The sequence below is a fragment of the Moschus berezovskii genome, chromosome 24, assembly GCF_049115385.1.
Source record: "Moschus berezovskii isolate FMDL1 chromosome 24, NW_MosBer_1.0, whole genome shotgun sequence".
Classification (NCBI taxonomy): Eukaryota; Metazoa; Chordata; class Mammalia; order Artiodactyla; family Moschidae; genus Moschus; species Moschus berezovskii.
In genome coordinates this window covers 55,542,106-55,567,950 of record NC_142483.1, presented here as the reverse complement: position 1 = coordinate 55,567,950, position 25,845 = coordinate 55,542,106, and the positions used below count along the sequence as shown (strand labels likewise).

The 25,845-nt window shown below is 37.9% G+C and overlaps 1 protein-coding gene across 1 annotated transcript in view; it reads left to right on the top strand.

Moving 5' to 3' along the window:
* The window catches only part of STT3B (STT3 oligosaccharyltransferase complex catalytic subunit B), a 109,483-nt gene extending 84,155 nt beyond the window's left edge, over positions 1 to 25,328 (top strand). Inside the window, exons 6-16 of the mRNA XM_055414755.2 lie at positions 1,435 to 1,533; positions 2,525 to 2,671; positions 3,767 to 3,815; positions 8,552 to 8,706; positions 12,018 to 12,229; positions 13,669 to 13,856; positions 14,467 to 14,638; positions 15,490 to 15,663; positions 18,104 to 18,217; positions 20,278 to 20,490; positions 23,675 to 25,328. Of these exons, the coding sequence (XP_055270730.1) occupies positions 1,435 to 1,533; positions 2,525 to 2,671; positions 3,767 to 3,815; positions 8,552 to 8,706; positions 12,018 to 12,229; positions 13,669 to 13,856; positions 14,467 to 14,638; positions 15,490 to 15,663; positions 18,104 to 18,217; positions 20,278 to 20,490; positions 23,675 to 23,755 (1,604 nt within the window). The 3' untranslated portion in view covers positions 23,756 to 25,328. The remainder of the gene's footprint in view (positions 1 to 1,434; positions 1,534 to 2,524; positions 2,672 to 3,766; positions 3,816 to 8,551; positions 8,707 to 12,017; positions 12,230 to 13,668; positions 13,857 to 14,466; positions 14,639 to 15,489; positions 15,664 to 18,103; positions 18,218 to 20,277; positions 20,491 to 23,674) is intronic.
* The last annotated feature ends 517 nt before the right edge of the window (positions 25,329 to 25,845 follow it).

The following is a 25,845-nucleotide window of genomic DNA, read 5'->3' as shown; positions in this document are numbered from 1 at the left end:
TGTTCCCATTCCCCCTAATTCTGACTCCTTGACTCTTTGTGCATCTACACGGACTGATTTGTAAGAGAAACATACTGGTATTTGAACACCATCAACCAAAATGATTGGCAGTTCAAATATATGTGACATAGAATTTCTTGTTCATATTTACTTTTATTGCATTTGCATTCACGTATGTCGTTGAGAGTAGTTCTAGTCCAACACTAATGTGTCTGGAAAGTACATTGTTGGATGAGTTTGTTCCACAGGATCCTCTTGGCAACCAGTTCTCTGTTAGCTTGAGGTCATCAGAAACTTTATACATTGGTCCTTCCTATTACATTTACTTAAGCTTCTTAGCCTTTTCCTAGTACTGTAGTCAACTCTGATCAGACAGCTTGGAAGGCAACTTAACTTTTGAAATATTAACCCATAATTTACTTCATGTAGATGGGTTTCTTTTAACAGTGAATAAGCATTCTTTCTCAGCTGAGTTGGGTATGCTGTGCTGTACAGTGTGTAGCATACAGACATATCTGCTGAACCGTTCTCTTGCAGTCTTTTTTTCCTAGTACTTTATTTGCCAAGCACTAAATATTGACTATCTTTCATGAGGTGATGTGTATAATAAGCTTTATAAATGGAATATTTTTCACATTTACTTATTTCAGAAGAGTTTTAACTTTTTTTCAAGGTAATTTTTAATTACAGCTATTCCAGATACTTTCGCTGTAATGATCTGTGAACACATTAATTCCAAAACAAGTCCTTTATACAAGCTGTAACCACTCCCCAATTTGCCTGTACACTTAGGTTGATATAAGCCAAGAATACTACACAGTATATTCAGTGCAGAAAGCAAATAAGTTTCCTTTATTAGATCCTAATAAATTTGTAACTAGTCTGTTTTATGACTTGGCCTCTGTACTTGGTTCTTTTGTTCTTTAATCATAGAAAACCTAGTAGATGGACATAAAGTTTCTTTAAACTGGTTCCATACTGTACAAAAATATTAGGAGGTTATAAAAAGGTTGTGAAATACTTAAAAGCTTTTGAGACTGCAAGCTACTCGCATAGGATACTGATAAACTTTCATTTGGTCATGCATACTTTGTGTTAATGCTAATAGTAATGGTGTTTACATGCTTCTTGGGTCATGTCGACAATTGTTAATGATAGATTGAAAAAATTTGATTACATTTTCAGAAGAAGAAAATGGCACCAGTCTCCTCAAAATAATACTTTTTTAAAATGGCAGAAAAGAATTATATATTTTATAATGTATGATTGATTAATCATCAAATATGTATCAAATAGAATAGTCACTTCAAAATTCTATTAAAATTAGTTCAGTTCAAACTTTGCTTAAAAAATATATGAATCATGTATGTATTTATGTTTGAAGTACTTAATGGGAATAGTGAATCGTCCTTGTTTCCTTCTTTGTCTTTATAGCATATAGCACCTTCTATATTGTGGGCCTCATATTATCCATGCAGATACCTTTTGTGGGGTTCCAGCCAATCAGAACAAGCGAGCACATGGCAGCTGCAGGTAGGACAGATATCTGTGTTCTCTCTTCTAAAGGACCCGTGAATGTATGACTGACTGATCTTCAGTGGGATGAAGGGTTCTTCTGGGGTGGTGGTGGTGTTTCTAATTTTCATTGTGTTAGTTCTAAAACATCACTGCTGTAAAATATGAATATCACCACTGTAAAATATGACAGAATTTATTGAGACTTTCTGATATTGGGCTTCTGAAAGTTCCTGTCTTCCCAGGTATGGCTGTTTTGAGAAGGTAAAACATCCTTTCTTGCCAACACTAAATAACATTTGCTTTGTATAAACTAATATTAAATAGTAATGTATCTGCATACTGAGTTATTATACCACTGAGTTGCCATTTTACCAAATTTAGATGGAACATTTCATTTTTATGTTCTTTACATCTCACTAAAATATTTTATCCATCCCTACTAACTAGAATTAAGGGCTTTTTATGTTGATTATAGAGTCACATAATTCTCCCTAAAGCAGAGCATTTTGCCATCATTAATCTGGGTCACGGATAACAAGATAATAATGAGAGATATGTGAATAAAACTTTATCAGAGATTTCCACACAAGTCCGTGACCCATAGAAAATCCGTGGGTAGTCGTTTTGTTTGTAGCATTTTAGAAATATCAGTATATTTAACTTTCTGAGATGATGATGGTTCATAGCTTTTATCATCAGATTTCCAGTGAGAATCTTGAACCACACACACCTACCCCAGCTATGAACAGTAACCATATATTGTTGTTCAGTCGCCAAGTCATGTCCCCACGGACTGCAGCACACCAGGCTTCTCTGTTCATATATTAGGGGGAAAAAATATGTAACAGAATTTTTTGGATGTATTAATTGGTTACCTGTCATTTGACAGAGGAAATGTCAGATCACTGAATCGTACAGGATATTCTAAGTCTTCCAAATTAATGTTTCTCAATGTTCTTGGAAAAATGCTTCATTGATTACTTATATGAACCTTCTCTTTAATTAGGTGTCTTTGCATTGCTGCAAGCTTATGCTTTCTTGCAGTATCTGAGAGACCGGTTAACAAAACAAGAGTTCCAAACCCTATTCTTTTTGGGTGTGTCACTAGCCGCAGGTGCTGTGTTCCTTAGTGTCATCTATTTGACTTATACAGGTAGGTGTCATCCCCTGTCGGATGTGAATCTTATCTCTAGGTCATTGCAAAAGGTAAATTCTTTTGCAAATTTTGTACATGTTCCATTTATCCTAGTAGGTCAGCTATTGTTTCCTTATAAACAGTATGAAAACAATAAGTCAGAGGTTCTGAAATCTGAACAGCACTACAAATTTCTTTTTTTTTTTTTTTAAACAATATCTTTGTTGCTTCAGGTTCTGCTAAATCCACATTCAAGCATCCTTCTCTTGATAGATGATTAGGCCCAAAATGTAAAAAATGCAAAGTTTCCAGTGTTAACAGCATAGGTTTACCCTCCCTAGTGTGTATATACTCTGTCTCCTGCTTCTAAACAGCCAACCAGATCAGTTTTCAGTCAGCTTCTGGATTCTAAGTTACTTTATTTTCCTGACTTTACTAGTCACTAAAAACAAATCAAATTCTTTCTGAAGGTATGTCAAATTAATGTACCAGCTTAGCTCGTAAAATCATGAAGAATTAATTGACAGGAGTAAAAGGCACAATGTTTAAAATCACCTTTGTAATTGATCTAAATTTGGCATACTGGACACGTCTCACTTTTTTAAATTATCCAGTGCTATCTTAATATCTATATTTTGCTAGTCAGTTAGAGGTTTAAAAGAATTGGAAAGCTGTCTGCGGTGTTTTCAGTCAGCTTGTTGTATTTCTTTGGAAATGTAATGTCCATGTGTATTTTTTTAATTTGATCCCTAAGGCTCAGACAGTAAAGACCTGCCAGCAATGCAGAAGACCTGGGTTCTATCCCTGGGTCAGAAAGACCCCCCTGGAGAGGGGAATGGCAACCCACTCCAGTATTCTTGCCTGGAGAATTCCATGGACAGAGGATCACAAAGAATCCGTAGGATCACCAAGAGTTGGACATGACTGAGTGACTTAACACTACTACTACTGTTATTTTATCTGATGACCAGTTGTGTGAAATACATACAAACTTTTTTTTTTAAGGCAGTTCTTTTAACATAAGCTTAAAATTAGTCCAAATAATCAGTAAACATAAAACCAGTAAAAACAATGAAACGGCCAATGAATTTCCTTTGCATTTTTCCTTCCAAGGTTACATTGCGCCATGGAGTGGCAGGTTTTACTCATTGTGGGACACTGGGTAAGTGCAGATAAGTAATTCGCCCTCATGTTATTTAAATATTCTTTTGTCTTCTTTATTGTTAATATTTCTGTCCATACCGGGCAACATTCTAAAATACTTAGCATATACCAGTTTAGTAAATGTTGTATTTTGTCTTTGTTATAATATCTGTTTGGAATTCACCTGTAGTTTGATATGTAAGTCATATTTTTGTACTTCGTGGGCAACTCCTTATTTTGTTTATTAAAACATTTCAGGTAACACGTGCCATTTTAATGATTGATTTCAAAGTTTCCATCTGTTAGTAATATTTACTTTTTAATGCTTAAGGATAGATTCTGTGTTATAAATCCATATTCGATAGATATGAGAAAAAATTTAATTTTACCTAAGTTTCTTCGTGTTTTTTAACCATCAAATATACTAGAGGATATTTGTTGCATTTTTTAAGAGTACTTTTATGAGATGAGTTAATTTAGAAAAAAATAGTTTTACATTAGCTCAATACTCTTTCCTAACTCTAAAAATGTTTTCCTAAGGATAAGAAAATACCTCTTGGTGATAATTGACCTCTGTCCCTTGATTCCGCTATTCTTTTTTGTTATCCCATGTGGCCCAATAAAAAACCTACTGCATTTTATTGAACAGGCCTGTCCTTTGATATAATACCAAAAAGGCCCCTAGCCAAGCCTAATAAAGGGCATAAGCAAATGATTTATGGGTGGCTGAAGCTAACAGACACATACTCCCAGAGATCAGCCTTTGCATCACCAGAGAGTTTGAGGGAAAAACCCCAGTTGTAGAAGTTAATTAATTCTGACTAGGTTAAAAATTCTTAGGTTAAAATTTATTAGTCATACTTATTCTTGTTTTCAGACTTTACTTGCCCACTTTGAAATCTTAGGACATTTCAGAGTAAGTCTGTTCTATCCTTTCCATTTCTCTCACCAATCACCTCTGTGCCTTCTCCATGTTAGGAAAGGTATTGTCGCAATAGAATATCTTATTGGATGAGTTATTCTGCTAGTCACACATCCAAAAAAGGTAGTCAAACTCATTGGTGCAAACTTAGGAAGTGCTTGTTCAGTTCAGTCCCTCAGTTGTGTCCAACTCTTTGCGACCCCATGGACTGCAGCACGCCAAGCTTCCCTGTCCATCACCAACTCCCAGAGTTTACTCAAACTCAAGTCCATTGAGTCGGTGATACCATCCAACCATCTCATCCTCTGTCGTCCCCTTCTCCACCTGCGTTCAATCTTACCCCAGCATCAGATCAGGGTCTTTTCAAATGAGTCAGCTCTTTGCATCAGGTAGCCAAAGTATTGCAGTTTCAGCTTCAGCATCAGTCCTTCCAATTAATATTCAGGACTGATTTCCTTTTGGATGGACTGGTTGGATCTCCTTGCACTCCAAGGAACTCTCAAGTGTCTTCTCTAACACCACAGTTCAAAAGCATCAGTTCTTCGGCACTCAGCTTTCTTTATAATCCAACTCTCACATCTCTACAGTTCAGTTCAGTTCAGTTCAGTCGCTCAGTCGTGTCCGACTCTCCGCGACCCCATGAATCACAGCACGCCAGGCCTCCCTGTCCATCACCAACCCCCGGAGTACACTCAAATTCATGTCCACAGAGTCGGTGATGCCATCCAGCCATCTCATTCTCTGTCGTCCCCTTCTCCTCCCGCCCCCAACCTTTCCCAGCATCACAGTCTTTTCCAGTGAGTCAACTCGTCGCATGAGTTGGCCAAAGTATTGCAGTTTCAGCTTTAGCATCAGTCCCTCCAATGAACATCCAGGGTTGATCTCCTTTAGAATGGACTGGTTGGATCTCCTTGCAGTATAAGGGACTCTCAAGAGTCTTCTCCAACACCACAGTTCAAAAGCATCGATTCTTCGGCGATCAGCCTTCTTCACAGTCCAACTCTCACATCCATACATGACCACGGGAAAAACCATTGCCTTGACTAGACGGACCTTGGTTGGCAAAGTAGTGTCTCTGCTTTTTAATATACTATCAAGGTTGGTCATAACTTTCCTTCCAAGGAGCAAGCATCTTTTAATTTCATGGCTGCAATCAGCATCTGCAGTGATTTTGGAGCCCAAAAAAATAAAGTCTGACACTGTTTCCACTGTTTAATCCCAGACCACCTCACCTGCCTCTTGAGAAACCTGTATGCAGGTCAGGAAGCAACTGTTAGAACTGTACATGGAACAACAGACTGGTTCCAAATAGGAAAAGGTGTACGTCAAGGTTGTATATTGTCACATCTCTACAAGACTACTGGAAAAACCATAGCTTTGACTAGACAGACCTTAGTCAGCAAAATAATGTCTGCTTTCTAATATGCTGTTTAAGTTGTTCATAACTTTTCATCCAAGGAGCAAGCGTCTTTTAATTTCATGGCTGCAGTCACCATCTGCAGTGATTTGGGAGCCCAGAAAAATAAAGTCAGCCCCTGTTTCCACTGTTTCCCCATCTATTTGCCATGAAGTGATGGGACCAGATGCCATCTTTCTGAATGTTGAGTTTTAAGCCAACTTTCTCACTCTCCTCTTTCACTTTCATCAAGGGATTCTTTAGTTCTTCTTTACTTTCTGCCATAAGGGTGGTGTCATCTGCATATCTGAAGTTAATGATATTTCTCCTGGCAATCTTGATTCCAGCTTGTGCTTCCTCCAGCCCAGCGTTTCTCATGATGTACTCTGCATATAAGTTAAATAAGCAGGGTGACAATATACAGCCTTGACATACTCTTTTCCCAATTTGGAACTCTCTTGCTTTTTCGATGATCCAGTGGATGTTGGCAATTTGATCTGTAGTTCCTCTGCATTTTTCTAAAACCAGGTTGAACATCTGGAAGTTCACAGTTCACGTACTGTTGAGGCCTGGCTTGGAGAAATTTGAGCATGATTTTACTAGCCTGTGAGATGAGTGCAATTGTGCAGTAGTTTGAGCATTCACTGGCATTGCCTTTCTTTGGAATTGGAATGAAAAGTGACCTTTTCCACGCCTGTGGCCACTGCTGAGTTTTCCAAATTTGCTGGCATATTGAGTGCAGCACTTTCACAGTATCTTCTTTTAGGATTTGAAATAGCTCAATTGGAATTCCATCCCCTCCACTAGCTTTGTTCGTAGTGATGCTTCCTAAGGGCCACTTGACTTCACATTCCAGGATGTCTGGCTCTAGGTGAGAGATCACACCATCATGATTATCTGGGTCATGAAGATCCTTTTTGTATAGTTCTTCTGTGTATTCTTGCCATGTGTTGTTAATTTCTTCTGCTTCTGTTAGGTCCATACCGTTTCTGTCCTTTATTGTGCCCCTCTTTGCATGAAAAGTTCCCTTAGTATCTCTGATTTTCTTGAAGAGATTTCTAGTCTTTCCCATTGTATTGTTTTCCTCTGTTTCTTTGCATTGATCACTGAGAAAGGCTTTCTTATCTCTCCCTGGTATTCTTTGGAACTCTGAATTCAAATGGGAATATCTTTCCTTTTCTCCTTTGCTTTTCGCTACTCTTCTTTTCATAGCTCTTTGTAAGTCCTCCTCAGACAACCATTTTGCATTTCTTTTTCTTGGGGTTGATCTTATCACTGCCTCCTATGCAATGTCATGAACCTCTGTCCATAGTTCATCAGACACTCTATCAGATTTAGTCCCTTAAATCTATTTCTCACTTCCAGTGTATAATCATAAGGGATTTGATTTAGGTCGTATCTGAATGGTCTAGTGGTTTTCCTTACTTTCTTCAATTTAAGTCTGAATTTGGCAATAAGGAGTTCATGATCTGAGCCACAGTCAGCTCCTGGTCTTGTTTTTGCTAACTGTATAGAGCTTCTTCATCTTTGGCTGCAAAGAGTATAATCAATCTGATTTCGGTGTTGACCATCTGGTGATGTCCATGTGTAGAGTCTTCTCTTGTGGTGTTGAAAGAGGGTGTTTGCTATGACCAGTGCGTTCTCTTGGCAAAGGCCTAGCCTTTGCCCTGCTTCATTCTGTCCTCCAAGGCCAAATTTGCCTGTTACTCCAGGTATTTCTTGACTTCCTACTTTTGCATTCCAGTCCCCTATTAATGAAAAGGATGTCGTTTTTTGCTGTTAGTTCTAGAAGGTCTTGTAGGTCTTCGTAGAACTATTCAACTTCAGCTTTTTCAGCATTACTAGTCAGGGCATAGACTTGGATTACTGTAATGTTGAATGGTTTGCCTTGGAAACAGATCATTCTGTCGTTTTTGAGATTGCATCCAAGTAGGACATTTTTGGACTCTTCTGTTGCTATGATGGCTACTCCATTTCTTCTTAGGGATTCTTACCGGCAGTAGTATATATATGGTCATCTGTTCACTGATTCCAAAAATGTTGATATTCACTCTTGCCATCTCCTGTTTGACCACTTCCAATTTGCTTTGATTTATGGACCTGACATTCCAGGTTCCTATGCAATATTGCTCTTTACAGCATCAGAACAAGTGCAAAAGAAATTCCTATTTGAGCAAGGATTTTTGTGTTAGAAGTCAGAGCCAACACTTTTATAACTGGCCTTAGATAATTCTAATTTTAGGGGGAAGTATGTTTATTTTGGTTTTACCAATTTATGTCAGCCACTGCAGCAGGTAACATTGGAATGTACTTCTAAGCCAGAAGAGGGAGAGATGGGAACCATATCTATTAGTACAATCAAAGAAAGTTTATTCACCTAAAAGGAACTTCTGTTTTATCATTTAATTTTAAATAATGTTAACTTCTTTAATACCAGGTATGCAAAAATACACATTCCAATTATTGCATCAGTGTCTGAGCATCAACCTACGACTTGGGTATCTTTCTTCTTTGATCTACATATTCTTGTGTGTACCTTCCCAGCAGGCCTGTGGTTCTGCATTAAAAATATCAACGATGAAAGAGTATTTGGTAAGAGGATTTTAATAAATACTTTGATTTATTTTTGTTATTGAGATTATCATTCCACCTTAAAGTTTTGTTTGTCATTGCTCGACTTTGCATAAAGATAAACTTTCCTCTCTTACTTTGCATAAGTGCTTAACCAATAAAAATTAAGTGAATTTGCATTATATATGCTCTTAATTATTAACTGTTTAAATTTTGGACTAGTATATAAGCTTTTCATTCAATTTATTGTTTTCTGAGAGGTTAATGCAATGCTAGTCTGTGGCTGAGAATTGGAAATTTTAACTTTGTCGACAGAATAGACTTGACTGTTTTCTCAGTTAATTCTGAGAAATTTTGCACGGGCATCCATGATCCAAAAAATTTCAGTGGAAAGTACATTTTCCATAGAGTAAGAATCACCTGTAAGTAAATATCCTCTTGGCTGATAGATTTGTGTAATTTTCAACCAACAAGACAGAATTACAAACTATTTTAAAGCCAGTGTTTAAGATAAAACTTGAAACTGAAAACGCTTTGTAATATGCACAGGGTCACAAAAGCAAATATCTTGTACAAGTACATGGCCTGGACCATGCATGACACTCAAAAGTTAGAGTTTCAGAGTGAACTCAGGAGAGAGAAAATAACATCTGCATAGGTGCTAACCAAAGAATGGCACTCATTCTTTTCTGGTTTATATAGGTCAGTGGACTTTGGAGAAAGCCATGTTAATACTGCATCACTCAAGAAGAATTAGCTTAACGTATTGCCATTCATGATTTAGCAGTCCCAATCCTAGATAAACACTAAGAGAAGGCAGTGTGTGTGTCTAACAAAGGACATGTCTAAGAATGTACATAGCAACTTTATCCATAATAGCCCCTAATTAGAAACATTCCAAAGGTGATCAGCAGTAGAAAAAAGAGATTCTTAAGCATTTGTAGAGTGGAATACAGCACAATTAATACAAGAACAGCGTGGGTAAACAAAAGAAGTCAGTACAAAAGAGAACATTTTTATATAATTTTATTTCTATGAAGTTTAACAATAAGGAAGCATCACTACAAACAAAGCTTGTGGATGTGATGGAATTCTAGCTGAGCTATTTCAAACCCTAAAAGATGATGCTGTTCAAGTGCTGCACTCTGTATGCCAGCAAATTTGGAAAACCCAGCAGTGGCCACAGGACTGGAAAAGGTCAGTTTTCATTCGAATCCCAAAGAAAGGCAATGCTCCAACTACCACACAGTTGCACTCATCTCACACGCTGGCAAAGTCATACACAAAATTCTCCAAGATAGGCTTTAGCAGTACATGAACTGAGAACTTCCAGATGTTCAAGCTGAATTTAGAAAAGGCACAACCAGAGATCAAATTGCCAACATCTGTTGGATCATAGAAAAAGCGAGAGAATCCCAGAAAAATATCTGCTTCATTGACTTCGTGGAAATCTTTGACTGTGTTGATTATAACAAACTGGAAAATTCTTCAAGAGATGGGAATACCAGACCACCTGACCTGCCTCCTGAGAAATCTGTATGCAGGTCAAGAAGCAACACTTAGAAGCAGATGTGGAACAATGGGTTCCAAATTGGGGAAGGAGTATGTCAAGGGTGTATATTGTCACTTTGCTTATTTAACTTATATGCAAAGTACATAATGAGAAATGCCAGACTGGATGAAGCACAAGCTGGAATCAAGATTGCTGGGAGAAATATCAATAACCTCAGAGAGGCAGATGAGACCACCCTTATGGCAGAAAGTAAAGAACTAAAGAACCTCTTGATGAAAGTGAAAAAGGAGAGCGAAAAATCTGGTTTAAAACTCAACATTCAGAAAACAAAGATCATGGCATCTGGTCCCATCACTTCATGTGAAATAGATGGGGAAACAGTGGGCTTCAAAATCTCTGCAGATGGTGGCTTCAGCCATGAAAGTAAAAGGCACTTGGTCCTTGGAAGGAAAGCTGTGACTAACCTAAACAGCATATTAAACAGCAGAGACATTCCTTTGCTGACAAAGGCCCATCTAGTCAAAGCTATGGTTCTTCCAGTAGTCATGTATGGATGTGAGAGCTGGACCATAAAGAAAGCTGAGTGTTGAAGAATTGACGCTTTCAAGCTGTGGTGTTGGAGAAGACTCCTGAACGTCCTTTGGACTGCAAGGAGATCAAACCAGTCAATCCTTAAAGGAAATAATCTTGAATATTCATTGGAAGGACTGATGCTGAAGCTGCAAGGACTGACTCATTGGAAAAGACCCTGATGCTGGGAAAGATTGAAGGCAGGAGGAGGAGGAGGAGGAGATGACAGAGGATGAGAAGGTTGGATGGTGTCACTGACTTGATGGACAGTAGTTTCAGCAAGCTGCGGGAGGTGGTGATGGATAGGGAAGCCTGGCTTGCTGCGGTCCATGAGGTCACAAAGAGTCAGACACGACTGAGCAACTGAACTAAGAATAAGGAAAGTTAAATTATTGCTTTAAAAGTTCAAATAGTGATTACCTGTTTCATGGGAGAGGGTAGTGCTTATTGACTAGGAAGAGGCATGAGGACTTCTCCTGAGGAGGGATACAGATGTTCTGTATTTTGATATGGGTGGCAATTACATAGGTGTGTGCATATAAAAATTCACTGAGATAAACAATATTGTATAGTAAATGTATTTTTTAGTCAGGAAAAATATATGAATTCTTTTCAAGTGAGATGGGCACTCAGATGACTCAGTAACTTTGTGAAGTCACAGCCTCTAGCCAGAAATGAATAGAGCCTTTCCCCGTGGTGAGCACATTATCTGGAACGGTTTGGCTGTTGGAAAGTACTTCCCGATTCTTTAGGTTTCTTGGCAGTAACTTCATAAGTTCCTCCTTTGGTTAATAAATTATTTTCTTCTCATCCTATTCTTACTTTAAAGCAGGCTTTATGCCAAATATTGGCACGAGCTTTTCATAGACTCTATTTGATTCTATAAACTTACTTACTGTGACTAATAATATAATTCACCAAACACATTTTCCTCTGTTATGGAATTTTCTAATACATGATGCTGTTGACCAATAATGAATTGTCTCATTCCCCATAATAGCTCTAATTAATTTGAATCCTGATACATTTCTCTCAACTATTGATACGCAGTGTTTATTTGGTCAATACTAGTTATAGTCTCTAAATAGGACTTGGAAATTGGTTCAGATTATCAGTTTAAAAACAGTTAGCTCTTTTATGAGATGTTTGTCTGTGTTTCGATTGTTCTTTCAAGTAGTTTTGAATATTCAGTGGGTCTTCCTGGGACCCTTTCTTTCCTGAAGTATTACAAGAGAACTTGTCTTTGCAGTTGCACTGTACGCCATCAGTGCCGTCTACTTTGCGGGCGTGATGGTGCGGCTGATGTTGACCTTGACTCCAGTCGTCTGCATGCTGTCTGCAATTGCCTTCTCAAATGTTTTTGAGCACTATTTGGGGGACGACATGAAAAGGGAAAACCCACCTGTGGAGGACAGCAGTGATGAGGATGACAAGAGAAACCCAGGAAATTTGTATGATAAGGTGGGAAATCTAAAGTAAGGCCTTTAAAAGTTTTATGTGTTTTGTTTTTCCACCATAGTAAGAACCGTATGTATTAAGAAGTGTGATTAAACAAGAATCTAGACAAACTGACACTTCTAGTTTGTCTTTTCACTCAGAATAAGAAAGCAGTGTCATCAGAGTATATTATCACCTTTTGGGTCAGGTTTTATAACTAAAACCCAATTTTGAGAGCAAAAAGCTGATGCTCTTACTAAATTACATAAAATTTAACACTATAAATCTTTCTGAAACCATGTGCCCAAGGGTTTATCCTTAAAGTCCATATTGAGTGTAAACTTTTAAAATATCTGGTAGATTGAATAGTGAATGAAGGATATTGTGTGTGCTCAGTCGTGTCTGACACTTTGCGACCCCATCAACTGTAGCTCACCAGGCTCCTCTGTCCATGGGATTTTTCAGGCAGGAGTACCGGAGTGGGTCACCACTTCCTCCTCCAGGGCATCTTCCCACGTCTCCTGCATTGGCAGGTGGATTCTTTACCCACTGCACCACCTAGGAAACCCCATATGAAGGGTATTAAATGCCTTTTTTCAAAAAAAGTCTTCAGTTCATTAGTACTAGGTGCTGGGCCCATATAATGTAATTCACTTTTAAGATCTCAGGAAACAGAGCAGAATTATATTTGGTGGAAGTGTGGAAAGACTTAGAGCACTTGTCTTGAACAAGAAATTAAACTTTACTATATTAACTAGGTTTTTAAGTAGCAGTTTAAAAATTTTCTGTCCTTACTATGATAGGTCCAATATCATTCATACAGATTAGTCTGTTAAAGCACATGCCTTCTTTTGTGTTATTTTTGTTTTGTGGTTTCTTAATAATTAACCTTGCAGTTTAGAACCTCTGACTCTGTCCTGTTCTCTCCTGGTTTTTGATGAGGTTTATTGTTTTAAAAAATACAATCTTGATGTTAACAAACCTATTGATTTAGGGTTTGGAAATTGGAAAACTCATTCTGATAATGCGTTTTTTTCCTGTACTAAAGTCCTACAAAGTCCTGGACTATAACTGAACATTGCTTTTTCAGGATGAGGAATTCAATTTTTTTACAAGGAAAGGTTGCCAGGATGAGACCATTTGGTTCTCCCCTTCGTATTTATGTAAACATAAGGTCAATTGAGTTCCGAAGCAACTTCTTCCTGGAGATATTTTGCTCTGCAACCAGTTCCTGGATTGGGTTTAGTTCCAGGAAGTCTTCTCATTGACAGTTGACTTGAGAATCTACCTTGATAATTTTTAGAAAACATTGTATGACCCACACAAGAATTCCTGATGGTTATACATTCTCCTCTTGAAAGAATTAAATTGATAGATGACATTCTCCCAACTTCTCCATGTAAATGTCTTAATGAAAGCAAGTCAGATGATGAATTTGTCTCATCAGTTTTCTGTATTTTCAGGCAGGCAAAGTGAGGAAGCATGTAACTGAGCAGGAAAAAACGGAAGAGGGATTAGGTCCTAATATAAAAAGCATTGTTACCATGTTGATGTTGATGCTGTTGATGATGTTTGCAGTCCACTGCACCTGGGTCACAAGCAATGCCTACTCCAGCCCAAGTGTGGTCCTGGCCTCTTACAATCATGACGGGTAAGAAGATGGCTTGATACGAAAGGATTCTACACCTGCTCTTTTCTCTTGTCTCAAAAGATAGAATTCAGAGGTCTATCTGAATATCTTTGCATATATAACATACACATTAGTCTTTCTCAAAGTGTTGTGCTTGGACACAGCATCATCATCATCAGGAAACCCATTAGACATGCAGGTTCTTGACCCCCCCTCAGCATGAAGAGTTAGAAACCTGGGGGTGAGACTCAGGGATCCGAGGTTTAAGGAGCTCCGGGGGCTCTGCTGCAGCTGAAGTTTAACAGCGGGTGGTTTCTGTACCGCCCCCACATTCCCACCCCAGCTTCTGCTTCCCGTGGGTGCTCTTCAGACTTGGACGATATCAGGCTCCATTTCAGAACTGCTGAATCAGAATCTTCTTTTTTACATGATAGCCTGGTGGTTTGTATGCCTATTAAAGTCGAAGAAGCCCTAGTCTAGCTCTTTTTTTTCCTTCTTCCCTACCCTGGAGGCTTTTTAACTACCATCCATAAAATATGAAATTATTTAGTGGCCTGGCACCCCAAGATTTTAAGAAACCATCTTCACATTTATAAGGTCTTATTTAAATGAATATTGTGATTCTTTTTAGAACCAGGAATATTTTAGATGATTTCAGAGAAGCTTACTTTTGGCTAAGGCAGAATACAGATGAACATGCCCGAGTGATGTCTTGGTGGGATTACGGCTATCAGATTGCTGGGATGGCTAATAGAACCACTCTGGTGGATAACAACACCTGGAATAACAGCCACATAGCACTGGTAAGAACTTGACCAACAAAAGACCAAAAGTTACAAACCTTTATTCACTACTTAGACATCAGACTTCACTTGTGATTAAGTAGGAAAACTGGGGGAAAGTGCTTTTTGCTTGCTGAATTTTCTACTTCTCTACATATTTGTTCAGTAAAGTGATTCAAGGTATGCTTACTTATTTGGTTTTTAAGACTATAATTTGTTTACATATCATTCAGAATCCGAGGCTATTTGCTGGAGAATGAGGCAAAATCTGAAACTTACTATATTTGTCTTATATTTTCCATTTCATATATTAAGACAATTAGTTGCAGATGTGTAAAGCAAGTGCACTGTGTTTTATGAACATGCAAATTATGTTCACTCTAGCTATTAAATATCTAGTTTACGCTAATTAATCACCTCTTGTTTTCTAAAGATTTTAGATAGCTGGGTGTTAGCCAAATGAATTTTGTTTGTATCAGTGTTGTGGCTAATCATTAGATGTTTGGTAGGCTGAAGGAAAGGATATATTTGTTCTATCTAGATGGATGGTCATCTCCAGCCTGGGAGTTTGAGAAATTCTACTTCTTAAAATTAAATTAAAATGTTAATTTAATGCGACCAAATTATTAGGAAAATATAAGAGCATGTATTCTGATTTTGACATTTATGCGGTAGTTGGTTATAGTAAGGGGGTGCTTATAAATCTCATTAATTTGTTGAATTCATAGCAGATTGTTTCTATAAAAGGAATTCCATATAAATCACACTTTTGAGATGCATTCTATTTTAAGGTAAAAATGTGCATTCATGTTTATTTTTAGTGTTATTTTGGGACTAAGAACACATATTCTCACTTTTTTAAAATTCTGTAGGTGGGAAAAGCTATGTCTTCAAATGAAACAGCAGCCTATAAAATCATGAGGAGTCTGGACGTAGATTATGTTTTGATTATTTTTGGAGGGGTTATTGGCTATTCTGGTGACGACATCAACAAGTTTCTCTGGATGGTTAGGATAGCTGAAGGGGAACATCCAAAAGATATTCGGGTAAGAAACTAGGTCGTTCTTGGTATGTGAAGGACCGTTCCCAGAGTCCAGGTAACCCACTTCCCTTTCTGACTGCATTCTATTTGTTATCATCATCCTGTCTCCAGAGCAGTCCCTCACTCTACTAAAGACAGCATAAGCATTTTCCCAGGTTTAAAACTTTTGAAATCTGGTACTTCCATTTTCCTCTAGGAAACAATTTATTTTCGAGATTCTTGATTTTAGTCCTACAGCTACTCTCATTTGCCCTTTCCTTCCGTCTTTGTTGCTTCCACTCTGGTATTGACCCCAGTGCTCATAAACCTGAAATAGGACAGTAGCCTTCAAATTGCTGTCTTTGCCTTAGTCTGTTTCCTCTCCCAATCTTACATGACACTGATCATGTTACTTTACAGCTTTATTTTTTTTAAGCCTCCATTAGTTTAAGGAAAGGAGCCTCAGAAAAAAAGCAGACAGATAAGAGTTGCAACCAAACCCTGCCGCTGTGAGCTTGGTGCTGTGGGCAGGTTGTTTTTCAGCCGGTCAGCATTCTATGCTTCGAGCAGTAGGTCTTGTTCTAGGTTCCAGTGTTAACAGTGGTGATCAGGGCCATTTTGGTTGATAACTAATAGAGATGCCAAGAATAATTCACTTGTAGTGCTGTTATGAGATTTTCTGGTAATGTAGATGAACCCTCAGCCTCATGACTGGTTTAGAATAATCAGAATGATGATTGAAATAGTAAATCATTGGTACAAAATCAAAACCTCTTAACTCAGAATGCAACCTCTTAATACTTCCCTTTGCTGGCCTCTTGTCCTTCTATCAATGTTTTCTACTCTGTCACTCTCCCCTAGCCCATGAAACTTGTTTTGTGTTTTCTTTCTTTGGCTCATCTGACATGCATGTTATAATCTTTTCTTCTTGGGGTACCCTCCCTACAACAGTTCTGTCCCCTTGGCAGAGGTCCTTCTGTGGTACATCCATGTCTCGACTCATCAGGTCATGTCCAGCCTGTTTTGTAGGTAGACTCTGTTGTACCCTCCCACTCAGCTATGAGCTCAGAGAGGATGGGCCACCCAGCAGTGAGGTTACATGATGAAAGCATAAAAGAGGAGAGTAGGATTCACTGCTGATCCAGAATAAAAGAACCTTTTGGGGAAACGTGGAAATGTGTTTTGTGTGACCAGGGGTAAAGTTGAGTAAAGCCCCAGATTTCCTGTTTAAACATAAATGCTTAACTACCCGACATTATCCCTTAACTGCCATTACATTAATAAATAGTATTTCCTTGTATTTACATTGGTCTTAATCTTCAAGTATGTGAGTTTTCACTTGTGGATTTGCTTTTAGCAGTGTTAAAATTGTGACATGATAGATTGATATATGTTTTGAACATTTATGTAGAGAAAAATCCTAATTTTCTGTGCTTTGTGAGGAGGTAATTTACACATTCACATGGTTCAAAAAATGAAATATATAGGGACATATAGTAAAAGTTTATCCCTCCCCAGAAAAAAGTCCATGGTAATCTCTTGTTATTTTCTTATTCTAATTGAAGCAGATAACTAGTAGGAAAATACACATTTTCTTGCTTTTTTTACTTCACAATATTCTCTGGAGATCTTTACATATTAAAATATGGGGATCCTTCTTCATTTCTGTTTTTTTACATCTGTATAGTGTGTTCCATTTCATGTATGCCCTCTGATTTATTTAACCTGTCCCTGTTAATGGATATTAGGGTTTTTCGAGTTTTTTTAATCTGAAACAGTGGTGCAATAAGTAACTTGCTACACTTATCATTTTGCCCACATTTTAATATCTGTAGGATAAATTCCTAGAAAAGACATTTCTGTCAGTAGTATCAGAAGGCGCTTTCAGAGGTTAATATATAAATTTGATGAGCTCACAATAAAAATTGCTGTAAGAGTTTTCTAAATGTTCATCTCCCAACTAAAAAAAATGGTTTTGACGTTCATATGGAAAAATAAAACAAATTTAGGAAAACTCTGAAAAGGAATAATGGCTGGGGAAGGGGAGACAGTTGGAGAGAGTCAGCATACCTAGTATTAATTCATGGTATTGGTACCTTTTTTTTTTTTTTTAAATAATTATTGAGGTTTTGTTGTAACATGGTTTAAAATCTGGTAGAATTAATTGCTCTCCTTCATCCAGCAAACTATGGTTCTCTTTATGTTTTCTTTGAAATATTTTTCTTTTAATAAATAATTTCTGGACTGAGTGTTAAACACCCATGATAGTTTTGTGGGTTTTTAAGAGATCACATTAAATTTATAAATTTGTCTTCTGATACTGTGTTTTTTTGAGATTTAACTAAATATGGATTTATGAAGATAACCTCAAAAGCTAGCTCTTACGGGGAAATGAAAAGGAGAATCTGTAGTTGTGAATATGTTATATTAAACTGACACAGAAACTTCTGGATTCTTTCCTATAGGAAAGTGACTATTTCACCTCACAAGGAGAATTCCGTGTAGACAAAGCAGGATCCCCTACTTTGTTGAATTGCCTTATGTATAAAATGTCATACTACAGATTTGGAGAAATGCAGGTTAGTTATAATCTTTGTTTTTTTCTATAATCTTTATAAACTTTATTCTAGATTTTTTTCTGTTTATTCATGGGAATATTTTAACAATAGTCTTGTTTGACTCTAAAAAGCAGGATAATATTTTGGTTGTGCTCTAAAGAAAAATGTGCTCATCTAAAATTTTGTCTACTCTATTAAATTTACTTTCTGAAACTTCTGTGTGAAAAATGAGGAAATATTTTTTAGAGCAGAGGTTTCTTTCCAAAATGTTAATTAACAGAGGCTTAAATCTAACCCTTGCCTGCCATCAAACATTGCTCTCCCTGGGAGAGGTCTTCCAGTTGGGAAGCAGTGTGATCTTAAGTAGCTTACTCTACTGCCTGGTGAGGGAAAGCCGGAAATTAAAGTGTTGGATTATTTAGTCACTTCACGCATTTATTCTCTCCCTGTTCTCCGTTACCTCAAATAGCTGGGACTCTCTAGGTCAGCGTTTCCCAGAAAATTAGAATGATGTGCTACAAAAGATTTAGTCAATGAAAGGAATGAATGGACAGGGAAACATTGTCCAGGCAAAAGGAATGAACAGCAGACTGTCACAAACCTGGGGTCCTGATCGGGCTCTCTCATATCATGTAATCCTTGGATGAGTCACATTCTCCCTGGATTTGGTTTTTTCCTTATCTGTATATAATGGGGCTTCTGGTGGCCTCTGCTGTTCTTCCTAACTTTCATATTGCATGACTGTCATACCAAGTTACACCTTCATACTAAGGTTATATTGAAAACTTTCTGGTTTTATGCTGCTTCTGGTTGATACTAGAAGGCAGAGGAAAAATTGCTTGTTTAATTTTGTACAAATACCACGGATCAAGATAATGTTTCTGCATTACTCATTTGGAATTACTCTGCAAGTAGCTTTAAAAAATAATAATTTTACTACTAGGTTTAAGTTTGTGTTTTGATTTCTTTTGAAGGCAAACTGCCTGGTCTCTAAACTCATGCTATATTAAGAGAGAAGTACTAAGGACACAATAACCAGCTACCCCAGAAAATGGGTGAAAGATGAGTTTCTCTATTCACTAATGATAACATTGATGGGCCTTTGTTTTTCCTGTCTGATTGAGAGCTCTAAGCCATGCATCTAGCATGCATTCACTTTGATGCCTTTCCCTACTCAAGAATATGTTCAAGACATGAAGTATAACTTTCCTCTTGTGAGATATGTAATAACAAGTTATTCCCTCATTGGGCAACATTTGTTTTCTGGTCTTATTTTTAAATTGAATTCACTTAGGTTCTATGTGACAGCATAAACCTACTCTGAGAATTTCTTAGAATCCTCTCCCTTCCCTCCATTTTTTGCTCTTCTCGTCCCTGGTTAATCTTCCCTTGGTTTGGTTTAATGTCCTTTGTAGTTGCCACTCTCAGGATGGTTAGCATCAGACTTACTTGTGCTCTGATTTCACAAGTAGCACTGGTGAGATAGAGCCACAGTAAATAAGGTAAAGTCATTGTGCACCTTACCTCCTAGTGGAGGATGCAGGTAATTTTGAAAATAAATAAAAATTTTAGCAGCAAACACTATAGAGTAAAAGAATCAGTGGAGGAGACTTCTCAGTCATCAATCTCAAGAAAAGATTTCCCTGAAGTGATGGTATTTGGGCTGAGACCAGAGAATAGAAAGGAGCCAGTCATGCAGAATTGCCAGATGAAGAACTTTGAGGCTGACAAAGTAATCTGATAGTGCAAGGTCCAGGCAGGGACCTTCTGTGTGTTTGCTCTGAAAACCTGTAAGAAGGGCTTTCATGGATTTCATTTTGCTGTTTTGGGTTTTTTGTGCCTGCAGGCCACTCGTCCACTCTAAGGGTTCAGTGAAACTCTTAATTCTTATGCATTGAGTCTCTCTCTTGCTGATTTCTTCCTGTCTGGTTAGCAGCATATGAGGACTGTTAACAGTATATCACTCTGATTCTGTTTCCCTAGTTTAAAAGCAGAGAGTTGTACTCTGGTGATAACATTCCCTTCTAATACTGAATGTTTTCCAGTGCGTTTAACATCCAGTACTCATATCACTTTTGCAGCTGGATTTCCGTACACCTCCAGGTTTTGATCGGACACGTAATGCTGAGATTGGAAACAAGGACATTAAATTCAAGCATTTGGAGGAGGCCTTCACGTCAGAGCACTGGCTTGTAAGGATATATAAAGTGAAAGCCCCTGATAACAGGGAGACACTAGACCACAAACCTCGAGTAACCAACATTTTCCCCAAACAGAAGTATTTGTCAAAGAAGGTGGGTACCACATGAAGTCAGGTCTATAAAAGAGTAACTCAAGATTGGTCGGTTTGTCTGAAAAATTATTAAAAATTGCTAATAGGTTTTCATTTGCCAGATTTGTAAAGACCAAGGCTTATATACAAAGTAGATATCAAGTGCCAACCTACTGAGGGCAGTCCTTACAAACTGAGCACTTAAGCTACCCCAGGAAGCAGCTGTTTCTGGAGAGTTCTTCATGGGAAGAGTGGTTATCAGTGAACTGAGCCAAGATTTTTCAGAGACATTCTAGCTTTAATTTGTGCCACTCCCATTACAAAGACTGGTTCGTCAAGTAAGATGTGCCTGTGGCCAGCAGTTTCTGAACCTTGTGAAAGTAAAAAGGCCAGACACTCAGTGACAGTATGATTGATTCATGATCATTTGGTCAACGCAAATTTATACAGCATTTTCACGCTCCAGTCTCAGTACAGTGTTACTGTATTATTCATTGACTTTAAAAAAGTTGACTTGAATTGAGTCCTGAATCCTCAAAAAATTTATCTTTAGATAATTATTAAGTATAATTGTCATGAAAAGCATGATGAGACCATAGCAGTCCTTCTGTAATACTTAATAAGACAGTAAGCCTTTTATTAGAGGTCATTATGGCTCACTTAAACCAAATAGATCTAATCTTTGCTATAAAAACTATTGAAAATGAGTATATGGTTTGCCCTCTGTGGGAGATTGAAAATAATGAGCAGTCAGATGAAATATGAAGATTGTATTTTAAAGTACAACCCTTAATAATACGAGTTGTTATTAGACTGATTTCAGTCTTAAGTCTTGAAAGATGCTTATGTTTACATTGTCCAGATCAGTTATTTTAAATCATTGAAGGGGCTTCCCTGGTGTCTTAGTCGGTAAAGACTGCCTCCAATCCTGGAGACCAGGGTTCTATCCCTGGGTCAGGAAGATCCCCTGGAGAAGGGAAGAGCGGTCGCAAAGAGTTGGACATGACTGAACAACTAACACTTTCACTTTGTATTACCTAAAATATACTTCAAATATGCTCAGAATACAAATCCAGTTTATACTATAAAAGTACTAAATATTAACTGTATGATATGTAAGTGGAAGCTTTAAGTGAATACTTCCTGTGCCAGGAATAGGTCACCATGTCTTGCCTAATGCACTGAAACGTGTCAGAGAGGTGGCGCTCACTGTGTCAGTCGTGTCAGGTGACCTGGTGTCTCTTGAGCACACAGTGGGAGAAACCAGTGGGTCCCATCAGTGCAGAGGCCAGAGCGCAAGCTGCTGGTCCTGAGGCAGTCGGTCCCGAGGCAGTCAGTCCCTCCGCAGACATCTCAGCCCCGTGAAGGTCCCCCTCTTCTAAAAAACATAGCCGTTGAACTAGCGGTCCTGCTGATCTTAATCTGACCTCTCTGTCTTCCCATCATTTCTCCCAAATAGACAGTTGAATGGGTAAATAAAAATCCATCTGTCTTGTATGCCCCAAACATATATTCTAGTTGCCACCAGTGTGAATCTTATATTTCTGATTTCCATGGCTTTATAGGCAGTTTGTACTAGCAGGAATGCTTTTTGTTTTTTGCTTTCCTCCCCATCCCAGTTTCTGCTTTTGAGGGGGTGAGTACAGCAGCCACTGTGAAGGCTGTCCAGCCACTGCCGTGCCAGCGGGGCTGAGGCCCTGCGAGTGGTAGTCCAGGACTGCCCGCTCAGTACTGCGAGAGAGCCCGCACCCTGAGGGCCTAGCTCCATACTTGCAGAAACCTGGGGCATCTTACAGGAGCTCCTAGAAAAGGTTTCAGGTTAGAAATATGGGGGTAATGATGATAAACTCTTGGCCTGGTTTAAAGTTTTACAAATTGTACCCTCTGAATTTTTTTTTTTTTTACTTTTTGTCCTAATAAGTTAATAATAAGGTAACCTATGTTGTGGACAAGTTAACAGTAGTTAATTTTTGTGATCTTAAGGATTGAATTTTGCCCCATATTTTTATTCCCCAAAATTTTGTTGGAAAAATTTTAAATTGTTTTAATGTGAGCATCATAATAGGTATGTGCACGATACAGCATTTGCCAAAGTTTCTGAAAAATGAAAGTGTTAGTCGTTCACTTGTGTCTGACTCTTTTGTGACCCCATGGACTAAAGCTTGCCAGGCTTTCCTGTCCAGGGGATTTTCCAGGCAAGAAACTGGAGTCGGTTGCCATTCCCTTCTCCAGGGGATCTTCTGAACCAGGGATTGAACCCGTGTCTCCCATATTGCAGACAGATTCTTTACCATCTGAGCTACCAAAGTTTCTGAAACCACCTCCATAGTTATATTTAAATATGAGAATTGAATCAAGGGATCAGTCTCTTGAGTCTTCACCCACTGCTAACCCAGTGCTTTGATGGTGCACTGAATTACTTGTTGAATTATGAAAAAAAGTGTTTCTTTTTTTCAGTGTCTATGAAAATGTCAGATTGTCAGACACATGTCCTATATGATTTATCTTGTGAGACTCTAAGGTAGCAAACATTTTTGCAGTGATTTGTTTCTTACACCACAGACATCAGTTTGACAGTATTTTTTTTAAAGATGTATGAAACTCAAAGGATGTTACAGCTTTGTTTTTTTTCCCCTTGATGTTTGCGTTTTGTTTTTGTTTTGAATATTTAAGTGCTGGAGAATGTGCCACGTAACTTTATTCTATTTTTGTGGATAGGTATAGGTCATCCTCATTTTTACAGATAAGAGAATTGGGGCTCCAAAAGTTACCAAATTAATTAGGATTTCTGACATAGCTAATTCTCGGAGCCTAAATCAGGAGCATCAGTAACAGTTCCTGAATCTTTAGTCTAGTTATATACTCCAGCATGCTTAGAAATGAGTCATTACAGCTAAGCATTTCATGGTTGAGAAGGCAGGTCGGGGTCCATTCACTTGGTGACGAAGAACATATGACAGGCTTTGGAGGAGCGCTGTGGTGGTCCATTCCTCATAAAGCTGAGGACCTTGTCCAGCTCATCCTGGATCTCCACATCCTCGGTGTAGAGCAGCGGGGCGTGCTCGTTGACAGTTCAGGGAGACCAAACCCAGGAAGAGCTGAGTGCTTAAGACAGTCTTCACCACTCTGCAGTAACCATGTGTGTCTCTGTGATTTTAATCCATAAGAAACCTGCACTAACACCAGGTATTCTGTTTTCTTTTTAGACTGCGAAAAGGAAGCGTGGCTACATTAAAAATAAGCTAGTTTTTAAGAAAGGCAAGAAAATCTCTAAGAAGACTGTTTAAAAACACTGTTCTGGTTCCTAACTTGAAGCAGATGTCTTTGTGACAACCGGTTTTTGCCTTTAGCTCATGTCGTGTTTCACAGCAGCGGAGGGTGCAGAACCATCACTGGTCCAGGGTAACATAAAAATCTCTGGCAACACCTGATTTAAAAAATAAAATTGGCTATTGAGAACAGCTGTTTTCGATTTGTAATGTGAAGCAAGACAGAGCACTGCTGTAAATGTCTTAACAGCAGATTTTTTTTTTATTGGTACATATTATCCTTCAAATCTGAAAATTTGGACAAATCGCACCAAAGAACCCTCTAATTTGGTCCCTGGCACATGCATACTTGTCAAGGTTTTTTTATTCTTTTACAAGACCTGCATTTTATTTGAATGACCCAGATAGCAATATGTAAAATACAAATGACAAAATGTGATGCAAGCTTCTTGAACCAGTAAAACTAGTACAGGTCTGAGAAAGAGGTATGAGAAGAATACTTCCTTGAACTATATTTATTTTCATGTTTCTCCAGTGCAAAGAATGTTTCATCAAATGTACATTTTCTATTGCTTACTGTTTGCTCTGAGAAGAAGCTGCTGTTTTAAAGATGGACCTCTAACTCATTGATTCAAGTAGTTTTTTTGTTTTTGTTTTTAAATGTTGAAACATTGCTGCTGTTAGCAGTTGTTTTCACCAGGTACTTACAGAGCAGATATCATACATGGTTCATTCAAGGGCTAAATTTATATCCTTTGGCAATCATGGCAACACACAGAATGTTGCTTGTTAGCAGGCTGGGGTTCGGTGTCCTACACCTAAGTTGAGCACTGTGTTTACATACAAAAGATTAAGGAAGAAACCCTTAAAGTGGACAGGTATCCAGAGTTCGTTTTGTGTGACTCTTCAAAATGACAAAGGATTTGTAAAATTCTGGCTTTCTCTCATTTTACAACAGTTTCATCCATCACAATGACTTTTATCGTTTGCTCCATATTTTGTTAATCCCTTAAGCATTTGATGAAACACTCTTTAATGCTATGTGCATTTTCTTACTTTTATTAAAAATGTGACAGTTGTCAAAAAATGCACTAAAATGTCAATGGAGATTGAACATGTTCACTTTCCAGCTCATAGGCAACTTTATATAGACTTGAAATTTTTCTCCTGTTTAGTAAAAGTGAAAGAGAAAGGGTTTTTCCTGCCACAGGATATCTTTCCTTTTTTTTTTTTTTTTTAATATAAACAAGCATAACTTACACCACTGCTTTTGGTGGAAAAGTGCAGAATAGTGTGTACCTTTTATGAAGAAAAGTGTAATTTACAATATTCAGTGAGAATGTTACTGCTGATTTTCTTTTTCCAAAGTGTAGAATATTCTTTGATTTATAGAATTCATTTTTGACCCAGATGATGGTTCTTTTACAGACAAATAAAATGGTCCAACATTTTCACAAATGAAGTGTAACTGAATCTGGATTTCTGATACCTTGTCATTTGGGGGATTTTATCTTACTTTGTTGCTTTAAAATTCAACGCAGAGAAGTTGTTGACTGTAGGGAAAATAAAGTTAATTCAAATTTTGTGTTAAGTGTTGTCTTTTTACAAATCTTTTCTTTAGAGTCTTGAGCACATGTTTCCTTCTTGTTTGCGTTGACAAAGGTTTGAGAGAACCCATGTGGAGAATCAAAAACAATAAAAACAAAGGCTGTTACTATAATTTTACTTTTATATATCTCTAATTTCACTTTTCTGCTACATTAAGACCTACCATTAAGACTGCTACATAGCTTTTATTGATGCAGTTCATGGAAACAAAATGGGGTTCCCCAAAACTAGCTCAACTGAGACCTATTTTGTTACGCCTTTCTCCGCCCATCCCCACCCCCAGAGTGAAAATTTCATTTTGACTTTTTGTGGGTAAGTGAGGGGAAGACACCTAACCAAAAAGGAATTTTTATCTCCATGTAGATGAGGGCAGAACTCTTAACCAAAGCTCTTCTCTGTAAAGTTCTAGTTAAACATCACTGAAGTCTTACTTAATTTTCTCATTAAGAGCAGGAATGACCTCTCTCACCTCCAGTTCTGGTTCAGGGGATTATCTCAGT